The following is an 18,148-nucleotide window of genomic DNA, read 5'->3' as shown; positions in this document are numbered from 1 at the left end:
ATTTTTTTGTTATATCCAGAAAAAAAAAAAAATTGATAGTGTGTACTAGGCTTAAGTCAGCACACTGTGGACAAGTTTTGTTAACAGTTCTACAGTGAATGCTACACAGGGTGGTGGTAGTTGACAGCACATCTATTCATAGAATACAATGCTGTTTCTTTGTGGTCTTTGTTTATGATCAAACACAAAAAAGGTTACTCCGTTTCATGTACAAATGCAAGAACACACCACATTTAAACTCTGCTAATATATAATAATCAGAAAATATGATTTTGTACAAATGTATGCCAACATTTATACCTTTGTGAAAACCATGAAATCGAATATCTAATTTCTCACTACTACTACTACTTTACGTCACATTAAAAAAACTCGGTATATGCCTTTATTATATAGAATATGGCTAGGCTTTTACTGAAACATTTTAGTAACTTCAGCTACCAGAAGTTAGAAGTTGTTCATACTTCTACAGGCACATTATAGTGTGCAGAAATGCAAAAAATAGAAGAAACTGCATCATTGTTGCCCTTAGCAACCCATCTTTAATTTTCTTTCCAATTTGTACTAAAGCATACACAGAAGGATTTTGGTTGCTATAATCAAAGGCAATTTTATTTTGTGCAGTTTTTAATATGATACCTACCTGACTAATACAACAGATTAATGATTCAAGCATTGCATTTTTATCCTAAATATACTATTGAGACAACATGAAGTATAGCCACACATTCTCAAATGCTACAAACTTGCCATATCACACTTGGATATGTAGGTTAAATTGTACTGTCCAATTGTACTTCATTGAATTCTTAAAAACAAGACAGATACTGAAATGGAAATGTACATTTGGCAACACCAGCATACTTCACAGTACTGCCCTGGTCAATTAGGTAGAAAGTACAAATTATTCCAGTTAAAAATTGGAAAGTGTAAATGAATTGCTAGGCACTAGATACAGATGTAGAGAGGCAACAATCCACACCATTTTTAACAGTCACAGTCAACATAAATCAAGTAGAGATAAAATGTTTAAACAGTCAAGAAGATTCCTAATTTTAAACCTAACTTGTATTATTTTTAAACATCTGGAAAATTATAAATAAAAAAACAGGAACAGTTTCAAAGTTCTGTTCCAATATGAAGAAAATGGATGGCTGATGTCAAAGGACACTGTCCAAGAATGTCAGCAGGCATTTATATATTTTCATCAAGGTTTCTTTTGTACGTTTTTACCGGACAATTGTTTTCCGGTAATCACAGCAAAAGCTGGCAATAGTTGGCCTGTTTCTCGATTCCATGCTAGAGTGAGAATCGATAGTTGCTAAAGTTAAAGCACTCCCAACATGAGCATAATCTAAAGCTCCCATGTATCTGGTTATCCCTATTTTTTTTCCCCCTAAAAAGCGATATCTTTCATTTACTGTATATGTACCAAAATTATCAGGATAATGTAGGCATGGTCACCTGCAATATTCATCTGACATGCTAAATAGAGTACGAAGAGCAGGATTTTTTCCCCCAGTGTGACAAAAAAATCTAGGCAAACCCTTGAGTGTGTAACTTGCTGTGTAAAAAGGAAACTGCGCTATCCATAAAATACAAGACTTCTTGTGAATAGAGAAGGGGGAAGAGGGGAGAGGGGGAGGGGAGAATAAATGTCAATATGACAGCAGCTCTCAGAGGCAGCACTGGAAGAATAGTTAAAGGGTTTGTTAACACACACATACAAAAAAGTATGCCTCTATTAGAGGCTGGCATAGCACACTGTCTTTGGTTTTACAAAACAAGCAGTGTAAATACACAATTTGAGCTGTCTTCAGGCAGGGGACGTGACGCCACCTTCCAGCTCTGAAGCATGGCTTCTGCGGGATAGGCTGTGATCTCCTCTTCCAGGGAGATCACCTAACCACTTGTCTCCTCCACAGAAGCTCTGTGTCAGAGCTGTAAAGGGCAAGTCATGCTGACCAGCCTGAAGACAGCTCAAATTAGGTATTTACAGTGCTCATTTTGTAAAACAAGCGACAGTGTGCTATGCCAGCCTCCAATAGAGAGGCTGGCAGTGAAAATGTAATGGTGTTATTTTACAAGCAATAGCGGTATCGGAGAGACACAGAGGCAGATGACAGGGAACGGGGGGGGGGGCAGCGTATGACAGAGGAACATACTTTGACCACGACGATCAGGACAGAGCTACCCTGGTTATCGCGGTCCATTTAGAGTGGATACAGGAAGTGCAATGTTCAGTTTTTTTTTTTTTTACAGTTTAGAGGGAGCAAATTACACAGCACAAGCGCTGTACTGTATAATCTGCTTTAAAGGGACAAGAATCTACATTTTTCTTTTGGGTTAACACTTTAAAGCTATACTATCTGGCAAGAATAGAATTTAAATGATAAAGGAAGGGCAGCAATGCTAAGAGGCCTACATCTTTTGAGAGTAAACTTTTTACACAGCATATTTTAAGAAAAAAAAAAGAAGGTTTGTCTGGAGGTCTGCTTTAATGAAATTTGTGGCTTAAGAATTTTAGCTCAGATTTTTGGGAGCTTTAGGGTTCATGTCAAAACAAACACTGTCAATAGCAAACAAGCAATAGAATGTACCTATACAGAAGAGACACTGAAAACTCAGGTAAAAAATACCCTAGTCACATGATTTATTCTATTTAATTCTTGTATCAGACTTCATGAGGCATTGCTTGATAACTGAAACCAAGAGGTCTAATGTAATAAAAGCTGTAATTGTTCCAAGTCAACATGAAATGGCACACAAAGAATTGCAGGCTTTTTCATTTTAATCAGCCAAGTGCATGGTTGTCAATGCGATGATCAAAAATTCATAAGAAAGTTCTGCCAGTGTGCAACATGGCATTCCTTTCAAATAAAAAATACTGTACATTAGAAAAGAAAAAAAAAAACATACATAAATCAAGTTTCTTCATTTTATATGAGGCAAATACATGGAATAAAGCAAAGACAATGTGCTCCATAATCTAAAATACAGTGTTTCTATACCATTGTTGTATAGTATAACTGATATGTTTCAAGAAAAATTTTACCGTCATGAGTGATTCTCAAGTAAATAACATAGCCTTGAATTGTAATTATCTGTTGCTCTTCTGTTAACAGGATTTAATGTCAGAATTGAGCTCGAGATTCTATAAAAACCTGTCATATGTTACAATGAAATCCCAAACGAGCATTGTCATCCCCCTTTAACAGTGGTAGATTTAGGGGCGTCTGAAACACTGCAGAAATACAATAAGAACATGGAAAAAAAAAAAAAAAAAAAAACATTCTAGGTAGACCTTATCACAATACCTGGCATATTCTGAATGACCTTGGCCATCGTGTCCTCTACTGTACGATAACGTTGACTTCCTGATAAACAATATAGATGACTAGACAAACTAGTTCAGACATTTATGCATAGTTATCACTTACAGACTCAAGCTTATTAGGACAGGACGTTTAACAGCCATTTTGTTTTTGGTGAATATATAAAAAAAAAAGGGCCAAAGTGAAAAAAATAAAGGGAATTTGCTTGCTTCCGTTTCAGAATAAGCTTTTTAAGAGGCATGCAGGTGAAAAAGGAGCACAAGCTTGTCAAAGTTCTTGATTGTATCTTCACCATAAATCATTTTAGGTTGTAGCATATATGATAGTTTACCAACTGCTGGGTGATTTAAATGCCACACTCGCTCCTTTTAAAAGGCTGCAAATCATAAATCAAACAAAAAACAAAACCAAAAAATAAAATAAAAAATGGAGTGCAAAAAATGTATTTCAATAAAAAAAAAAAAAGTAAACGCACCAGTCTTAATGGTCAAGATTATTCCAGAGCAATAGTCTTTATTCCCACCCTTTTCTTGCTAAACTATCTTCCTTTTGTAGCTAGTCAAAAACATTGTTCAGGGTGTTCATTCTGATGAGCAAACCAGCCTTAGGATATTATCAGCTATTTTGCATTTTAAAAAATTCCCAGTCTAGAGCATGGCGGTGCATGGCTGATCTGCAAAAACCAGCCTGTTGTAATAAACTTGCACCAGTTGATAATCCAGAGTCAGAAGGTGCATGTTTAAAACACAAATCTATAACCCCCTCAAAGCACAGGGCCATCCAAGCTTTACTGTTTCCAAACAGTCTTTTCTTGAAGGTCATAAGGCTACTATGATGCAGTGGTGCTTGAGCTTGCAAGGCAGGACTCCTTTGTTTAGCTGATAAAACTCAACAAGCTGAATTAAATCTGTGAATTTGGTATTGCCATCATCCAGGCTAAAGAACAACTGGCCGTCATCTTCACACTGCAAACACAAAGTTTAAGATGTAAAAATGCTTTTATTGTACAGATATTCTAAAAGGTAACATTTGTTCATAAAAATTCAGTACCGTCTAGTACTAGAGTTGCAAAAAAAAAAAAAAAATCACCAAAGATTGTAGTGAGGCAGGCACCATTTGGAACCAGGCCCCACTCATCTCTGTGGTTAAACTCTTAACATGATGTCCAGTTATTAATTTTTCCTTGACTGGGAAAGTATTTAAACCCCTGTAACGTTGTAGTGCTTTGCAGCCCTTCATTAGAGATTTTCCCCTTCTTGCTGTCCCCATGACAACAGCTTCACAAGACAGGCAGGGGGAAAAATCTCCAACAGCAGCAGAAATTAAAATCTTTAAATTTGTGGAAACAGTTAAAACTTAATGTTAGCTTTTACTCCTGTCCTTGTCCTATCTGGGGAGACCATTGTCAGCATAACCCACAAGGAGGTTTAAACCATATTAAGAGACCTGGGACAACAGTAAAACCAGACAGAAGGTTTCCCCCCATACCAAGGAAGAAAAAGGGGGCTAATTGGACATACATTTTACTTGTTTTAGTGAAATGTGGACCAAATAAAAAAAAATTCTCATTTACTGCTACTAGTGCAATGTAAAATTGGTCTCAAAATCTGGGCAAAACAAGCATATGATCAATAAAAATTAATGGGGTAGTTGCGCTACCTAAAATAAACTCAACAGTAAATAAGTGTGTGTATAAACAGACTAGGTACCAAACACCAAGACTCACACCTGTGAGAAGTGTATATAAATAGCAGCTGGCCTCCCAATTGGGAGGGTCAGCTGTCACAAGTGTGTGAACACTGATAGGTTTAAAAAACACCTAATATATGCAAATCTAGGTGCAATTTGGGCCAGTAATATAAAGTATGAGGACACTACCAAGTGTCTGAAGTGGCCCATATAAAGAATGCAAAATAGAATGTGCAAAATAAATTAGGGCTGTGCAAATTAACTTTTAATTAATCGTTATATATGGGCCATCATGGAGTTCCGTCGGAGATCCAGTAACGTCACGGACACTGGTGGGGCTTGCCGTGTCCATCTGAAGGGCTCCTTTGCTGTGCCTTCATATCTGCATGCCGGCGGGACCTTACTATCTGCCACACACAAGGGCTCTATCACTTCCCTCTATCACTTCCCTCTATCACTTCCCTCTATCACTTCCCTCTATCACTTCCCTCTATCACTTCCCTCTATCACTTCCCTCTATCACTTCCCTCTATCACTTCCCTCTATCACTTCCCTCTATCACTTCCCTCTATCACTTCCCTCTATCACTTCCCTCTATCACTTCCCTCTATCACTTCCCTCTATCACTTCCCTCTATCACTTCCCTCTATCACTTCCCTCTATCACTTCCCTCTATCACTTCCCTCTATCACTTCCCTCTATCACTTCCCTCTATCACTTCCCTCTATCACTTCCCTCTATCACTTCCCTCTATCACTTCCCTCTATCAACCTGGGATTCTATAACCATCCACTGGGAGTTGTGATAGTTCCCTTCATGGGACATCTACATGCCGACGGACTGATGTTAACCTCTCCTCATCTGGATTCAGCAGTGGTATCGTACACATTTTTATACCAGTATCATAATTAGCTACATGTTTTTATGACTGCTTTTGGTACCGTTTGGTATTACACGCACCATTTTTACAGTTTATGTAGCTGCATCGATTTTATCTCCAGTGCAATATTTATTTGGTTACCTACTTGAAGACTATAAAAGTTTTAATGCTATTCTCATCGAGCACTGCCTTTGTGTGTTTTTGTAGCCTGCTATCCATTTTTTCCAGTGGTTGGTGGCTGCACTGGGAATCAGCCTGCAAGGAGATCAGCTAAAAGTAGTTGGTTCTCTCTAAAAATAGAAAATGGAAGGGAGGCTGGGCGGGCACGGCCTGGACAAACGGGACAGGTCCCAAGTTTGGAGATTCCCGGAACCTCGTAGCTGTAGGTGGGGTGGGTTCCCCCGAGGGACACACCACGACCAGGCACGCATGCAGCAGCCGAGAGATTAACCCCCTTATATACCCACCTTTGCACTGGCCGCTGCGACACATGGGGGAACGCTAGACGTTAGCTACACGTGGATATACATTGTAGATGGTTTTGTTAGGCTGTATGGAAATAAGTGATTTACCTGCTCTGCTGTATATGTTGTTACATGCTGTTGTGTTGGCCTGTGCAGGTCGGTCTCTCCGTTAAAAAAAAAAAAAAAAAAAAAAAGGTAGTTGGATCTGTATGTGCGTTATAATTATGGTTGTCCCGATACCACTTTTTTAAGACCGAGTACAAGTACCGATACTTTTTTTCAAGTACTCGCCGATACCGAATACCGATACTTTTTTTTAATCTCATGTGACAGCGGCACATGTGTCAGTAGGTTTTTTTTTTTTATCTTTAACAATTTGTTTTACATTTTTTTTTTTTTACACTTTTTTTTATTTATAATGCTTTCTTTTTTTTATTTTTTTTTTTAAGAGGGGTGGACCGTGTCAGTGTGTTTTTTCTTTAATTTTTTTTATGCTTTTGTTTTTTTATTTTTTTATTTCTTTTTTCAGCCCTGTTGGGGGGGCTTTGGTGAGATATCAGGGGTCTTAACAGACCTCTGCCATCTTCCCTTTGAGACAGGGAAAGGGACTAGGGACACATGTTCCCCTGTCCCTTTCTTAGCAGCATCAGCTGCGCTGAAAATGAATGGAGTGAAGACAGCGTCTTCTCTTCATTCATAAACTGAAACATTTGTAAACACAGGTTACAATGTTTGTTATGCGAGTGATCACTGACTCTGTCCATTCAGAGCAGTAAGGAGCCGGATTTACCGGCTCCTACCCCGCTCCTCATCCTGACATTTCCAGGGGGGGGGGGGGGGGAGGAGCACGGAAGGGGAGAGAAACACGGCGGGATACATGAGATACACAGCGGCATACACGGCGGCTTTCTGCTGCTTTAAAAACAGCGGTGATCGGTGCTTGTAACTTCCCCACGCACTGATCACCGCCGACAGTACAAGTATCGGGTGAAGCATCGGGAACATTTGCCCGAGTACAAGTACTCGGGCAAATGCTTGGTATCGGTCCCGATACTAGTATCGGGACAACCCTAGTTATAATTAATCGAAATTAGACGATTAATCGAACAGAAAAACTTTGATCAGTAACAGCCCTAAAATAAATATAGAATGTGCAAAAATATAGGTGCCGTGAACGATAAACCACCTATTAAAATAGGTCAATGTTTAAAAAAAAATGGAGTTACACTTACCGGTAACGTCCTTTCCAGTAGTCTTTCAGGACAGCCACAATAGAGAGATAGGCTCCTCCCCTTCCTGTTGGAAACACTGCACAGCCTTCAAATTCTCTCCTCCCCTTGCCAGACCTCAGTTTTTTACGAGCACCTCCGGTCCGCTGGGGAGACACAAGAACATGTTAGTAATCCATAATTAAACATCAATGTCATACTATGTTCCTGGACTAAAGACAATCATTCCAATCTTCGGGTGGGTAACCAGGGCTGTCCTGAAAGACTACTGGAAAGGACGTTACCGGTAAGTGTAACTCCATTTTTCCCTATCCGTCTTTCAGGACAGCCACAATAGAGAGGATTAATCGAGTACTTACAATTAGGGTGGGACCACGGCTTGCAAGACTTTTCTCCCAAAAGCTTGTTCGCCTGCTGACACCAAGTCTACTCTATAATGCTTGACGAAGGTGACGTAGCTGGACCAAGTTGCGGCTCTGCATATTTGATCAGGCGTCGCTCCAGCCCTTTCAGCCTGAGAAGTAGCTACTGCTCGAGTAGAGTGTGCCTTTATTCCTGTAGGGACTTCCCTACCAGTCAAGGAGTAAGCCTGCCCAATAACTAGTCTAAGCCATCTAGCAATTGTGCGTCGAGACGCTTTCTGTCCCTTTCTGGCCCCGGAAAACAAAACAAATAAAGAGTCTGACTTCCTAAAACTTTGAGTCAGCTCCAAGTACTGTAGGATGCATCTCCTGACATCTAGTGTACTAAACCTGAATTCCTTCTCACCTGAGGGATTGGAACAAAACGAAGGCAATACAACCTCCTGGCTTCTATGAAACTTAGAAGCAACTTTAGGCAGAAAGGCCGGATCGGTTTTAAAAACAACCCGATCCGGGAAAACAACACAAAAAGGAGGTCGTATGGACAGGGCTTCCAACTCGCTGACTCTGCTGGCAGTGGTCACTGCAACTAAAAAGACTGTTTTTAACGTTAAATCTCTTAACAAACATTTGTCTAATGGTTCAAAAAGGCAACCCTGTTAGCACTTGTAAAATTAACGAAAGATCCCACTTGGGGAAGGGGGGTCCCTGAGAAGGCTTCTGTCTGGACAAAGCCTTAAAGAACCTAATAATCCAAGGATCTGCGGCCAGAGGTCTTTCTAGATATACACTAAGGGCTGAGACCTGACCCTTTAGGGTACTCACTGATGACCCCTTATCTGCCCCACACTGGAGAAATTCCAAAACGGATGTGGAGCTCTGTACTGAAAAGGAACCCTCTCGGCACCACACATTGAAGCGAAGCCAGATCTTTCTATAGATAGAACGAGTCTCCTTTTTCCTGCTGTTAAGAAGAGTGGCAGTTAGCTTCTCTGAAAACCCTCTAGATCTCAGTAAGGTCTCTTCAGTAGCCATGCCGCCAGGTTCCACCTGTGTACCTAGGGGCAGAGTACTGGTCCCTGCGAGAGGAGATCCTCTCGTAGTGGCAGAAAAAAGGGGGGTTCTACGGCCAGTTGCTTGAGGACCGAGAACCAAGCCCTCTTGGGCCAGTGGGGCGCAACTAGAATTAGCAAAGTCTTCTCCAGTTGAAACTTCCTTAGGACCAGAGGTAGAAGGACTGGCGGAGGGAACGCGTAGCAAATCCTGAAGTGCCAGGTTTGGGACAAGGCATCTACCCCTCTTGTTCCCTCCCCCTTGTTCTGAGAGAAAAAACAAGGGGTTTTTGCATTTGCTCTGGACGCAAAGAGGTCTATCTCCGGAGCACCCCACTTCTTGACCAGGAGATGGAAGACTTCCTGATTGAGGGCCCATTCGACCTCTCTTAGTTGGCTTCGGCTGAGAAAATCCGCTGTACTGTTTTCTATTCCTTTTAGGAAAACAGCTGACAGGGATAGGGTGTTCGCCTCTGCCCAGTGAAAAATCTCTGCTGTTATGGCCGACAGAGCTATGCACCTGGTGCCACCCTGTTTGTTCAAGTAGGCCACGGCCGAGACATTGTCTGACCTCACCTGGACGTGGTACCCCTGCAGCTTTTCCTGGAAGAATATGAGGGCTAGACCGACCGCCCTCAGTTCCTTCCAGTTGGAGGAATTTTTCAGCTCTGCATTTTTCCAGAGGCCTTGCGCTGGAAGTGACCCCAGGTGAGCACCCCAGCCCCTGCCGCTTGCGTCTGTGGTAACAACCTGCGGGAACGGAATATGCCACAGACGACCTTGCGACAAATTGGAGATTTTTCTTCACCACCATAGAGACCTCTTTACGTGGGATGGGACCTGTACTAGGATGTCTAGTCGTTCTATGCTTTGATCCCAGATCTTTAGCAGGAAGGCCTGCAGGGTCCGAAAGTGAGAACCTGCCCACTGGACAGCCGGGAGGGTGGAGGTTAACAAACCCAATGTTGACATCAGGGATCTGATTGATACCTGATGACTGCCCTGAAGGACAGCTACCGCCCTGTCTAATTTCAGAACCTTCTCTAAGGGAAGAAAGACCCTTAAAAGGGTGGAGTCCAAGAGGTACCCTAAGTACGGAATGCGTTGAGAGGGTATTAGGCTGGACTTGTCTAAGTTTAACAGCCACCCTAGAGCCGTAAGGGTCTTCTTGGTTAACTCCAGGTCCCTGCATAGTTGTTCTGGAGATGCCGCAAAAAGAAGCAGGTCGTCCAAGTATGCTATTATGCCTACCCCCTGGAGCCGCAGAAAGGCTATAGGTTCCGCCAGGACCTTTGTGAACACGCGGGGCGAGGAGGATAGACCGAATGGCAAGGCCTGGAACTGAAGGTGCACCACCGTTGTTCCTAAGTCTATCGCTAGACGCAGAAAATCCTGAGACCCCTCTGCAATGGGTACGTGCAGGTACGCGTCTTTGAGGTCCAGGGGGACCATAAAGCAATTCTGAGGTAGGAGGGCCCTGACCGAAAAAATTGACTCCATACGGAATCTCTTGTACGCAACTGACCTGTTCAGTGGTTTTAGGTTTAGGATTAACCTGTACTTTCCAGAAGGTTTCCTTACCACGAAAATATGGGAGTAAAACCCCTTTTTTTCTTCCACTTTTGGTCTTCCAGGTCCTTCAAGGCCCCTAATAGGGCTTCTGCCTTTTCAGGAACCTCTGAGGGGGAGGGAATGAAAATTCCAGTGAGTACCCCCTTCTGATGATCGCCAAGACATACCTGTTGGGGGAAAAGGACTCCCATTGTGGAAGGAAGGCCCCCAACCTTCCCCCCACCCTGATCTGGGAGTCATTGTTTCTTAGGGGGCTGGTCAGGAGGGCGAAAAATCGCTCCCCTTCCTCTGGGTGTCCAGACCTTTTTCTGGGCTTCTGTTTTAGGGACCCCTGTGTGTCTTTGGGGACGAAATCCCCTCCCTTTCAGTGGGGCTTTACGTTTGAAGTGGAAAGATTTTTTCTTATCCGCCGTGCGGTCTAAGACTGACTCCAGACCTGGGCCAAACAGGAGGTCCCCTGTGAATGGAATCCCACATAGTTTGGACTTGGAAGCAATGTCCCCAGACCAGGTCTTGAGCCAGAGAGCTCTTCTGGCAGAATTAGCTAGAGCTGCCGACCTAGCCGACATGCGAACTGATTCTGCCGAAGCATCAGCAATATAGGCCACCCCTTTTAAAATTGTAGAGAAGGAAGCTAAGATAGTGTCCTTATCCGTCCTGGCCTCAATGTGTTCTTGAATTTTTGAGAGCCAATGCTCCAAATTACGGGCCACTACCGTAACTGCCAATTCTGGCTTTAAGTTCCCAATAACGGACTCCCATGTTTTTTTCAATAGAGAGTCCGCCCTCTTGTCCATGGCATCTGTCAGATTGCCCATATCCTCAAATGCCAAGTCGGTTTTCTTGAAAACCTGTGAAAAGGCCGCATCTAATTTAGGCATTTTATTCCAAACGGAAGTGGGGTCTTCTGAGAAGGGAAATCTTCTTTTAAGGGACTGAGAAAAAAAGGGCTTCCTTTCAGGGTCTTGCCACTCCTTCTTAACAGTATCTACTAGAAGTTCGTGAACCAGGAAGACCCTTCCCTTGTGTTCCCCCAGACCCTTGTACATCTGGTCGTGGAGGCTAAGGGGCTTATTGTCTGTGTGAATGCCTAAGGTCGTGTAAATAGCCCCTAGTAATTCCTCAACGTCGTCAAGAGACAATTTATACCTAGAAGACTTTTTGGGCTCACCGTCCTGGTCTTCTTCCTCTGACTCTGCCTGGGAGTCGGAAGCAACATTCTCTAACAGAGAGTGTTGCACCTGAGAAGGGCCTGCAAAATCAACTGCTACTGCTGAGGGGTCAGGAGAAACAGGAGCAGGACCCTGATCGTCAGGATGGGTTGTAACCTGTGTGGGGTCCAAAGGGGGCTGCATTCTTTCAATGACTTAAAAGAAGAAAACGTAGAAGTCAATTCTTTAACAGACGCTGCTAAACTATCTTCCTGTTCTGCATCCCTTTCCCTAACAAGAGAAAGTATGCAGTCTCTACATAGCACTTTAGACCAAGAGTCAGGAAGAGAGTCCCTACAGGAGGCACATTTTTTCCTTGAACTATGTGTCCTTCCCGTTTTCTCTAGGCTTTTCTGAAAAGATAAGAAGGGGGCCCCCCACACATTAATTCCAAAAAAGTGATTTAACCAAAAAAATTTACATACAAAAAAATGTCCCCCCTTTTTTTTTTTTAAATAGAAAAAAACAGCGGTTACAACCCTGGGGGAATCCCTAGACAGACGCTACTGCTGGGTTCCCACTGTCTTCTCCCCCTCCCCCCCCCCCAACCACCAAGGGGCTTTAGAGGGGAAAAAAGACAAGGCCTAAGGTCTGGGATTCCCTCCCCAGGAAAACCCTTACCTGAGGCTGGCTGGAGGAAGCGTCCTTGGTCGGGCCATGCTCCGGAGAAGTCGCCGACATTCTGCGGTGGTTGCGCTTGTCTACTCGCCCCGGCGAGTATCAGACTCCTCCAGCAGACGCGTGGGTCCCTATCAGCGCCGCGACCCGGAACCGGAAGTCGCGGGTCAAAGGGGAGCGTTTCTGGAGCGCTGCCGGAAATGACGTCACCCGCCATTCGGCCCGCGATCTTGAGAGAGACGAATGCGGCCTGAGAAAGGAGGGCGCTCGGATCTGCCCCCCCACGCCTCGGTCCTGTGGACACGATAGGGACCCCCCGCAAGCCGGCTGTCGCGCTCGACACGGATTGGGGTGGCGTTTCGGCGGTAAGTCCTCGCCTGATTTTCCAGGAAGGCCTCTGCTCCCTTTGATAGGAAAAAAATTATGTAGCCACAGTCCCCTGACTGCCCATCTCTGGTTCCTCTGCAGTGTCTCCCCACCGGAGGAAACACTAAGAACTGAGGTCTGGCAAGGGGAGGAGAGAATTTGAAGGCTGTGCAGTGTTTCCAACAGGAAGGGGAGGAGCCTATCTCTATTGTGGCTGTCCTGAAAGACGGATAGGGAAAAAACCTTAGCATAGGTACCATAAGTGAGAAAAGCAGATTTTACCACAAATTATAAAAATTAAACAGGCACCCCAAGTCCATCCACAAAGCACAGAGAAAGTGCAGCCATGGTAAGATAAACCTGATCTTGGCCTCCTGCTAAATTAGTTCATATACCATAAAGGGCAAATTGATTGCATCAATGTCAAGGATGAGGTACAACAAGTCTACCAGAACCAGGTCACATGCATTCCACGATACCAAAGTTGTTAATACTTGTGCAGGAGATATTCAGTAACACCTCCAAGTGTTCCGTAGTGCCAACAGAGAGACAGTTGCCTAGGGTGATCCCCCTCATGTGTCTCCACTCACCAGATTGCGGCACCCCTACAGGGACAGACAACGTGTCAGATAGGGTCCACAGCAGGACTGCTGGTATTCCTGGATGCTTCTCTCCCCACCTGCTCCAAATGATCTTTTCAGCTTCTCTGCAGCTGGGACTGGATATTAGAAGATCCTTAAAAATAAAAATCACAAGGACTCCCATGGTGTAGTAAAAAAAATGTTGAAGTGGTCTTTATTAAAAACAAACCAAAACAAAAATGCCGTAACAAAAGCGGCTGGCAGTTTAAAATGAGTGGGATAAATGCAGCAGTATGCCACACTGGTAAGTATCCGAGCAGCAGTGGTAGTAGCGTGCGTTCCACTGTAAGCTCGGTAGTTCCGGTTTCGACATGAGTACGTAGGCTCCTCGTACTCACGTCGAAACCGGAACTACCGAGCCAACAGTGCTATCACTGCTGCTCGGATACTTACCAGTGTGGATTACTGCGACAATTATCCCACTCACTTTTGTTGCAGCATGTTTGTTTTGTTTTTAATAAAAAGGCAACTTCAACAATTTACTACACCATGGGAGCCCTTGTGATTTAATTTTTGTTCAGGATCTTCTAACATCCAGTCCCAGCTGCAGAGAAGCGGAAAAGAATTTGGAGCAGGTGGGGAGAGAAGCATCCAGGAATACCAGCATTCCTGCTGTGGACCCTATCTGACACGCTGTCTGCCCCTGTTGGGGTGCCGCAATCTGGTGAGTGGGGACACATGAGGGGGATCACCCTAGGCAACTGTCTGTTGGCACTACGGAACATTTAGAGGTGTTACTGAATATCTCCTGCACAAGTATTAACAACTTTGGTATCGTGAAATGCATGTGACCTGGTTCTGGTGGACTTTTTGTACCTAATCCTGGACATTGTATCAATCAATTTGCCCTTTATGGTATATGAACTAATTAGCAGGAGGCCAAGATCAGGTTTATCTTACCACGACTGCACTTTCTCTGTGCTTTGTGGATGGACTTTGGGGTGCCTGTTTAATTTTTATAAATTTGTGGTAAAATCTGCTTTTCTCAATTATGGTACCTATGCTAAGGTTTTTTTTTTTAACATTGACCCATTTTAATAGGTGGTTTATTGTTCACAGCACCTCAATTTATTTTTGCACATTCCATTTTGCATTCTTTATATGGGCCACTTCAGACACTTCGTAGTGTCCTTATACTTTATATTACTGGCCAAAATTGCACCTAGATTTGCATATATTAGGCGTTTTTGACACCTAACAGTGTTCACACACTTGTTACAGCTGACCCTCACAATTGGAAGGCCAGCTGCCATTTATATACCAATATACACTTCTCACAGGTGTGAGTCTTGGTGTTTGGTACCTAGTCTGTTTATACACACTTAGTTACTGGAGTTTATTCTCCTTGGGAGTTTTTTTTTTTAAGGGGGCTGCAACCATATTTAATTTTCCTATGCGTGGATTATTATTATTTTTTATAAGCATATGATCAACATGCACATTTTAAAAAAAACGGTCACATTTGGTGAAAACTTCAAAACTCCAGTAAATTTAGAGAGGGCTAGGTAGGTAGCTGCGATTTTTTTGCACATCATACCTGTCCTGTCTTCCCTGCCCTACTATTGGTACTTACACAATGGTCTCATTAGACATTAATGTGTTGGGAAGGGTCAGACCAAAGATTTACAGAAAAAGTTAACATTTGCATACAAAAACTTGAAACAGTGAGACCACATCAATTGCTATATGAATACATTACATATTTTAACACATTTTGTACATCATACTTGGTTTTTATAGCATCCTACAGGGGTTAAAAATGTCATTTTATAATTTGCACCATATAAATCTACAATATATCTTTCATGTAGTCTACACATAAATTGCCTGGAGTTCAGCTTAAAAGTGAAATGTCAATTTACTAAATACACCAGTGAAAGACTTGCAGGTCTTGTCCCTCTCCTCTAGCCTGTGACTAGACAGTTAAAACACAGCGATGAGCTAATCTTTGTTGCACTTCTCTCTCCTCCCATTAGCATACTTATTACCCTGCAGCTCAATTGATTGGCTTTGTGTTGCTTCTGCCCTGCCCACCACCCCTTCCCCCCAGTCTGAACCAGGGTGTCCATTGGCTGAAAGAGACAGAATACCACAAAGTCAAATTCCAATACTTTCACCGCTTACATTTGAAAAACATTCAGTCTGTGTTCACACTTATGAAAGGAGATTGTAATAGTCTCTCAATGGAGCCGGTTCACACATGTCCGGGGCGGCTGCTGAGCAGATTGCACAGGGGTCCTGTGCATCTTTGGCTCGGTTTCAGGTCCGAATTCAGGCAAAAATTCAGGCTCAGTTCGTCCTTGAAATGGAGAACAGGGACACACCGGACCCCTGTTGTCAGCTGCATCCGTTTTAAGTGTGAACCCAGCCTTAAAGAATGCAGAGCCATAATTTAAGTATGTTATAAATGAATGGAGAGCTAGACAAGTGTCTTTTATATCCCCTAAATTCAGTTCTAGCATTGTAGCACAGATTGATATATGGTCCTGGATGAACATTCAAATTTAAAATGACAACACACAATTTAAACACGGATCATAAATTCATCTGTAGGTTAGACAAAATTGTCCCTGCCAAAAATGCTAGTTCTGGACAGGAATAAAAAAACAAACACATACTGGAAGATGACATGCATTGGAAATGCAAACAAATCAAGAAACAGATATGAATAGTTTTATTAAAGTCTTGTGACAGCTACAGTGTAGCATCACGAACATTATAATGTGCAAATGTTTGCTGTCAATCATATGAAAGAGTTGGGCACAGTCTGCCCTCAGGTTCTGAAATGCAAGATTTTTTTTATTGCAAAGCATGAAAAAATAAAATAAAAAATAAAATAAAAAAAAAAAAAGATTGAAACTAGTTGACACACTATACTATGTATTAAAAGATACGGGGGGGTCGGGATAGGAGTATGAGGATGTCATGGACAAGCAATACTTACAGGTAAAATCTGGAAATGCTTTATTTTCTGGTGATGACACAGTGTAAGCGCAAACGCCTTTGGATTACTCTGACTATCTCGTATGAGAAAGAGGCTGAAAAGAATTAGGTCCAATAATTGTTTAGCAATAAATAAAATTACAACCTAATGGTTAAAGCGCATGCAAACAAGGAGCTTTTGCAGATCTGTAAAGAGCGGAGAAATATTAAAACCCATGTCAGATTTTTAATGTGGTGTGTTCCCCACTGAGAAGCTGTAGCCCTCCTGGTGACCACAGTCACTGAAAAAGCGATGGCAAACCCAACAATGTTACAGTTACCAGAGCAAAAGGTTAAATCTAACAGACTTCTGTTCTGGTGACAGCGGTTTAAGTCAAGCATGCTGACCTAGCCAAACATCAAGCCATGGGCAGCTCTGCCAGCTACTGTATACAGACGCATGCAGCATCCACGGCTGCCTGAATTCCCCAGTGACTGCATCTGATTGGCTGCAGTCTGTTTGGCTGACATTTTTCTATCTTGCTCCCTCAATTTTGAAAGACTTGGTGAGCCAGGTAGAGACACCCACAGCTCAAATTTTGGCTGGTTCAGCAGGCATCCAACAAAAAGTAATTATGTATGACAAGCGTAAAGCAGAGCTCCACCCAAAAGGGTGAATCTCTATTTATCTGCCTTTTCTCCCCCCTCCCACATTCGCCACCTTTTTGGGGGGTTAGGGGAGAGCAAATACCTTGTTTTGACATGTACCCACTTTCAGGTGATCTCGCCATGACCCACCTCCTCCTTCCCCGCCGTCGGGCCATTCACAAAGCACAGCGTGCTTCGTGCATGTGCAGTAGGGAACAGACAAGCTGCAAGGTTTCACTACCGGTTTCCCTTTTTTCCATTTTTAGTGGTTACTGGTTATACTAATCAGGTTTTTATTGCTGCCTGTTCTCACCAAGGACTATCACCCACTGTATTGAGTTCACAATCATCTGTGTGGTGGTGAGGGAAAATATTCCAGTTGCTACAACTGTGCAAGCGGCAATTGCCCAAGATGGTATTTGGTAAAGTGACTGAAGGAAGAATATTTTTGACAACAGTACTATCCTAAATAGTTTTTTTTAAGTTCTTACCCATCCACAAGCCCCTGTTGTTTAATGATTGTTTGTGACTCTTCTCGAGATATTCTACCATGGAACCAAGGCTGTGTCCTATGAATAACTTCAAAAAACAAAAATGTTGTTCCAATAAAGCATGACAAATGTACATTTTTTAAATATAAAATACAAAGTTCAGTTACTTACCTGTGCTAAGTGTAGAAGGATGAAGTGGGCTTTGGCTTCCTAAAACATTCATCCGCGAACTGCGTTTCTATAAAACAAAAGCCACATATCCTATGAGACTAAAATTACAGAAGAAAAATCCCAGAAGCAATTCCGTTATACATAGGACGCATTTAAAGGAATGTAAAAAGCCAGGGACTAGCAGCATAGACATTAAAAAGGTCATTTTCAAAATGCAAACAAAAAATGCTTCAGGGCTTTATGCACAAAGAGGGGTATCAAAATCCTAAACTGCATATGCTCTTAGGAGTTTACAGAGTATACACGCCTCCTGCAGATAAACATCCCCTCTGTCTGAGACCAAATCAAATAAGCGAGACACCTATTGCTTGTCCAGGACCCAGCCCTGAAGACCTTTACATTATAGCCACCTCAGCCATATCTGCCTCAACTCGGAGGTGTGGCGGCATAAGATACCCTACAATTTACGAGGAGACATCAGCATTTTAAAACAATCA

The 18,148-nt window shown here is 42.7% G+C and overlaps 1 protein-coding gene across 3 annotated transcripts in view; it reads right to left on the bottom strand.

The window, feature by feature from the left end:
- Window positions 1-2,629: 2,629 nt before the first annotated feature.
- Window positions 2,630-18,148, bottom strand: part of GRB10 (growth factor receptor bound protein 10) — a 244,748-nt gene continuing 229,229 nt past the window's right edge. For 2 of the 3 annotated variants that reach the window (XM_040353308.1, XM_040353309.1), the window contains 4 exons: window positions 17,652-17,718; window positions 17,481-17,568; window positions 16,364-16,457; window positions 2,630-4,300 (listed from right to left, as the gene is read on the bottom strand). In XM_040353308.1, coding sequence (XP_040209242.1) covers window positions 4,154-4,300; window positions 16,364-16,457; window positions 17,481-17,568; window positions 17,652-17,718 — 396 coding nt within the window. In that variant the 3' untranslated portion in view covers window positions 2,630-4,153. The remainder of the gene's footprint in view (window positions 4,301-16,363; window positions 16,458-17,480; window positions 17,569-17,651; window positions 17,719-18,148) is intronic. The other variant, XM_040353310.1, reaches the window with a different exon arrangement.

Source organism: Rana temporaria, chromosome 5 (assembly GCF_905171775.1).
Source record: "Rana temporaria chromosome 5, aRanTem1.1, whole genome shotgun sequence".
Classification (NCBI taxonomy): Eukaryota; Metazoa; Chordata; class Amphibia; order Anura; family Ranidae; genus Rana; species Rana temporaria.
This window is presented reverse-complemented; position numbering and strand designations above follow the sequence as displayed.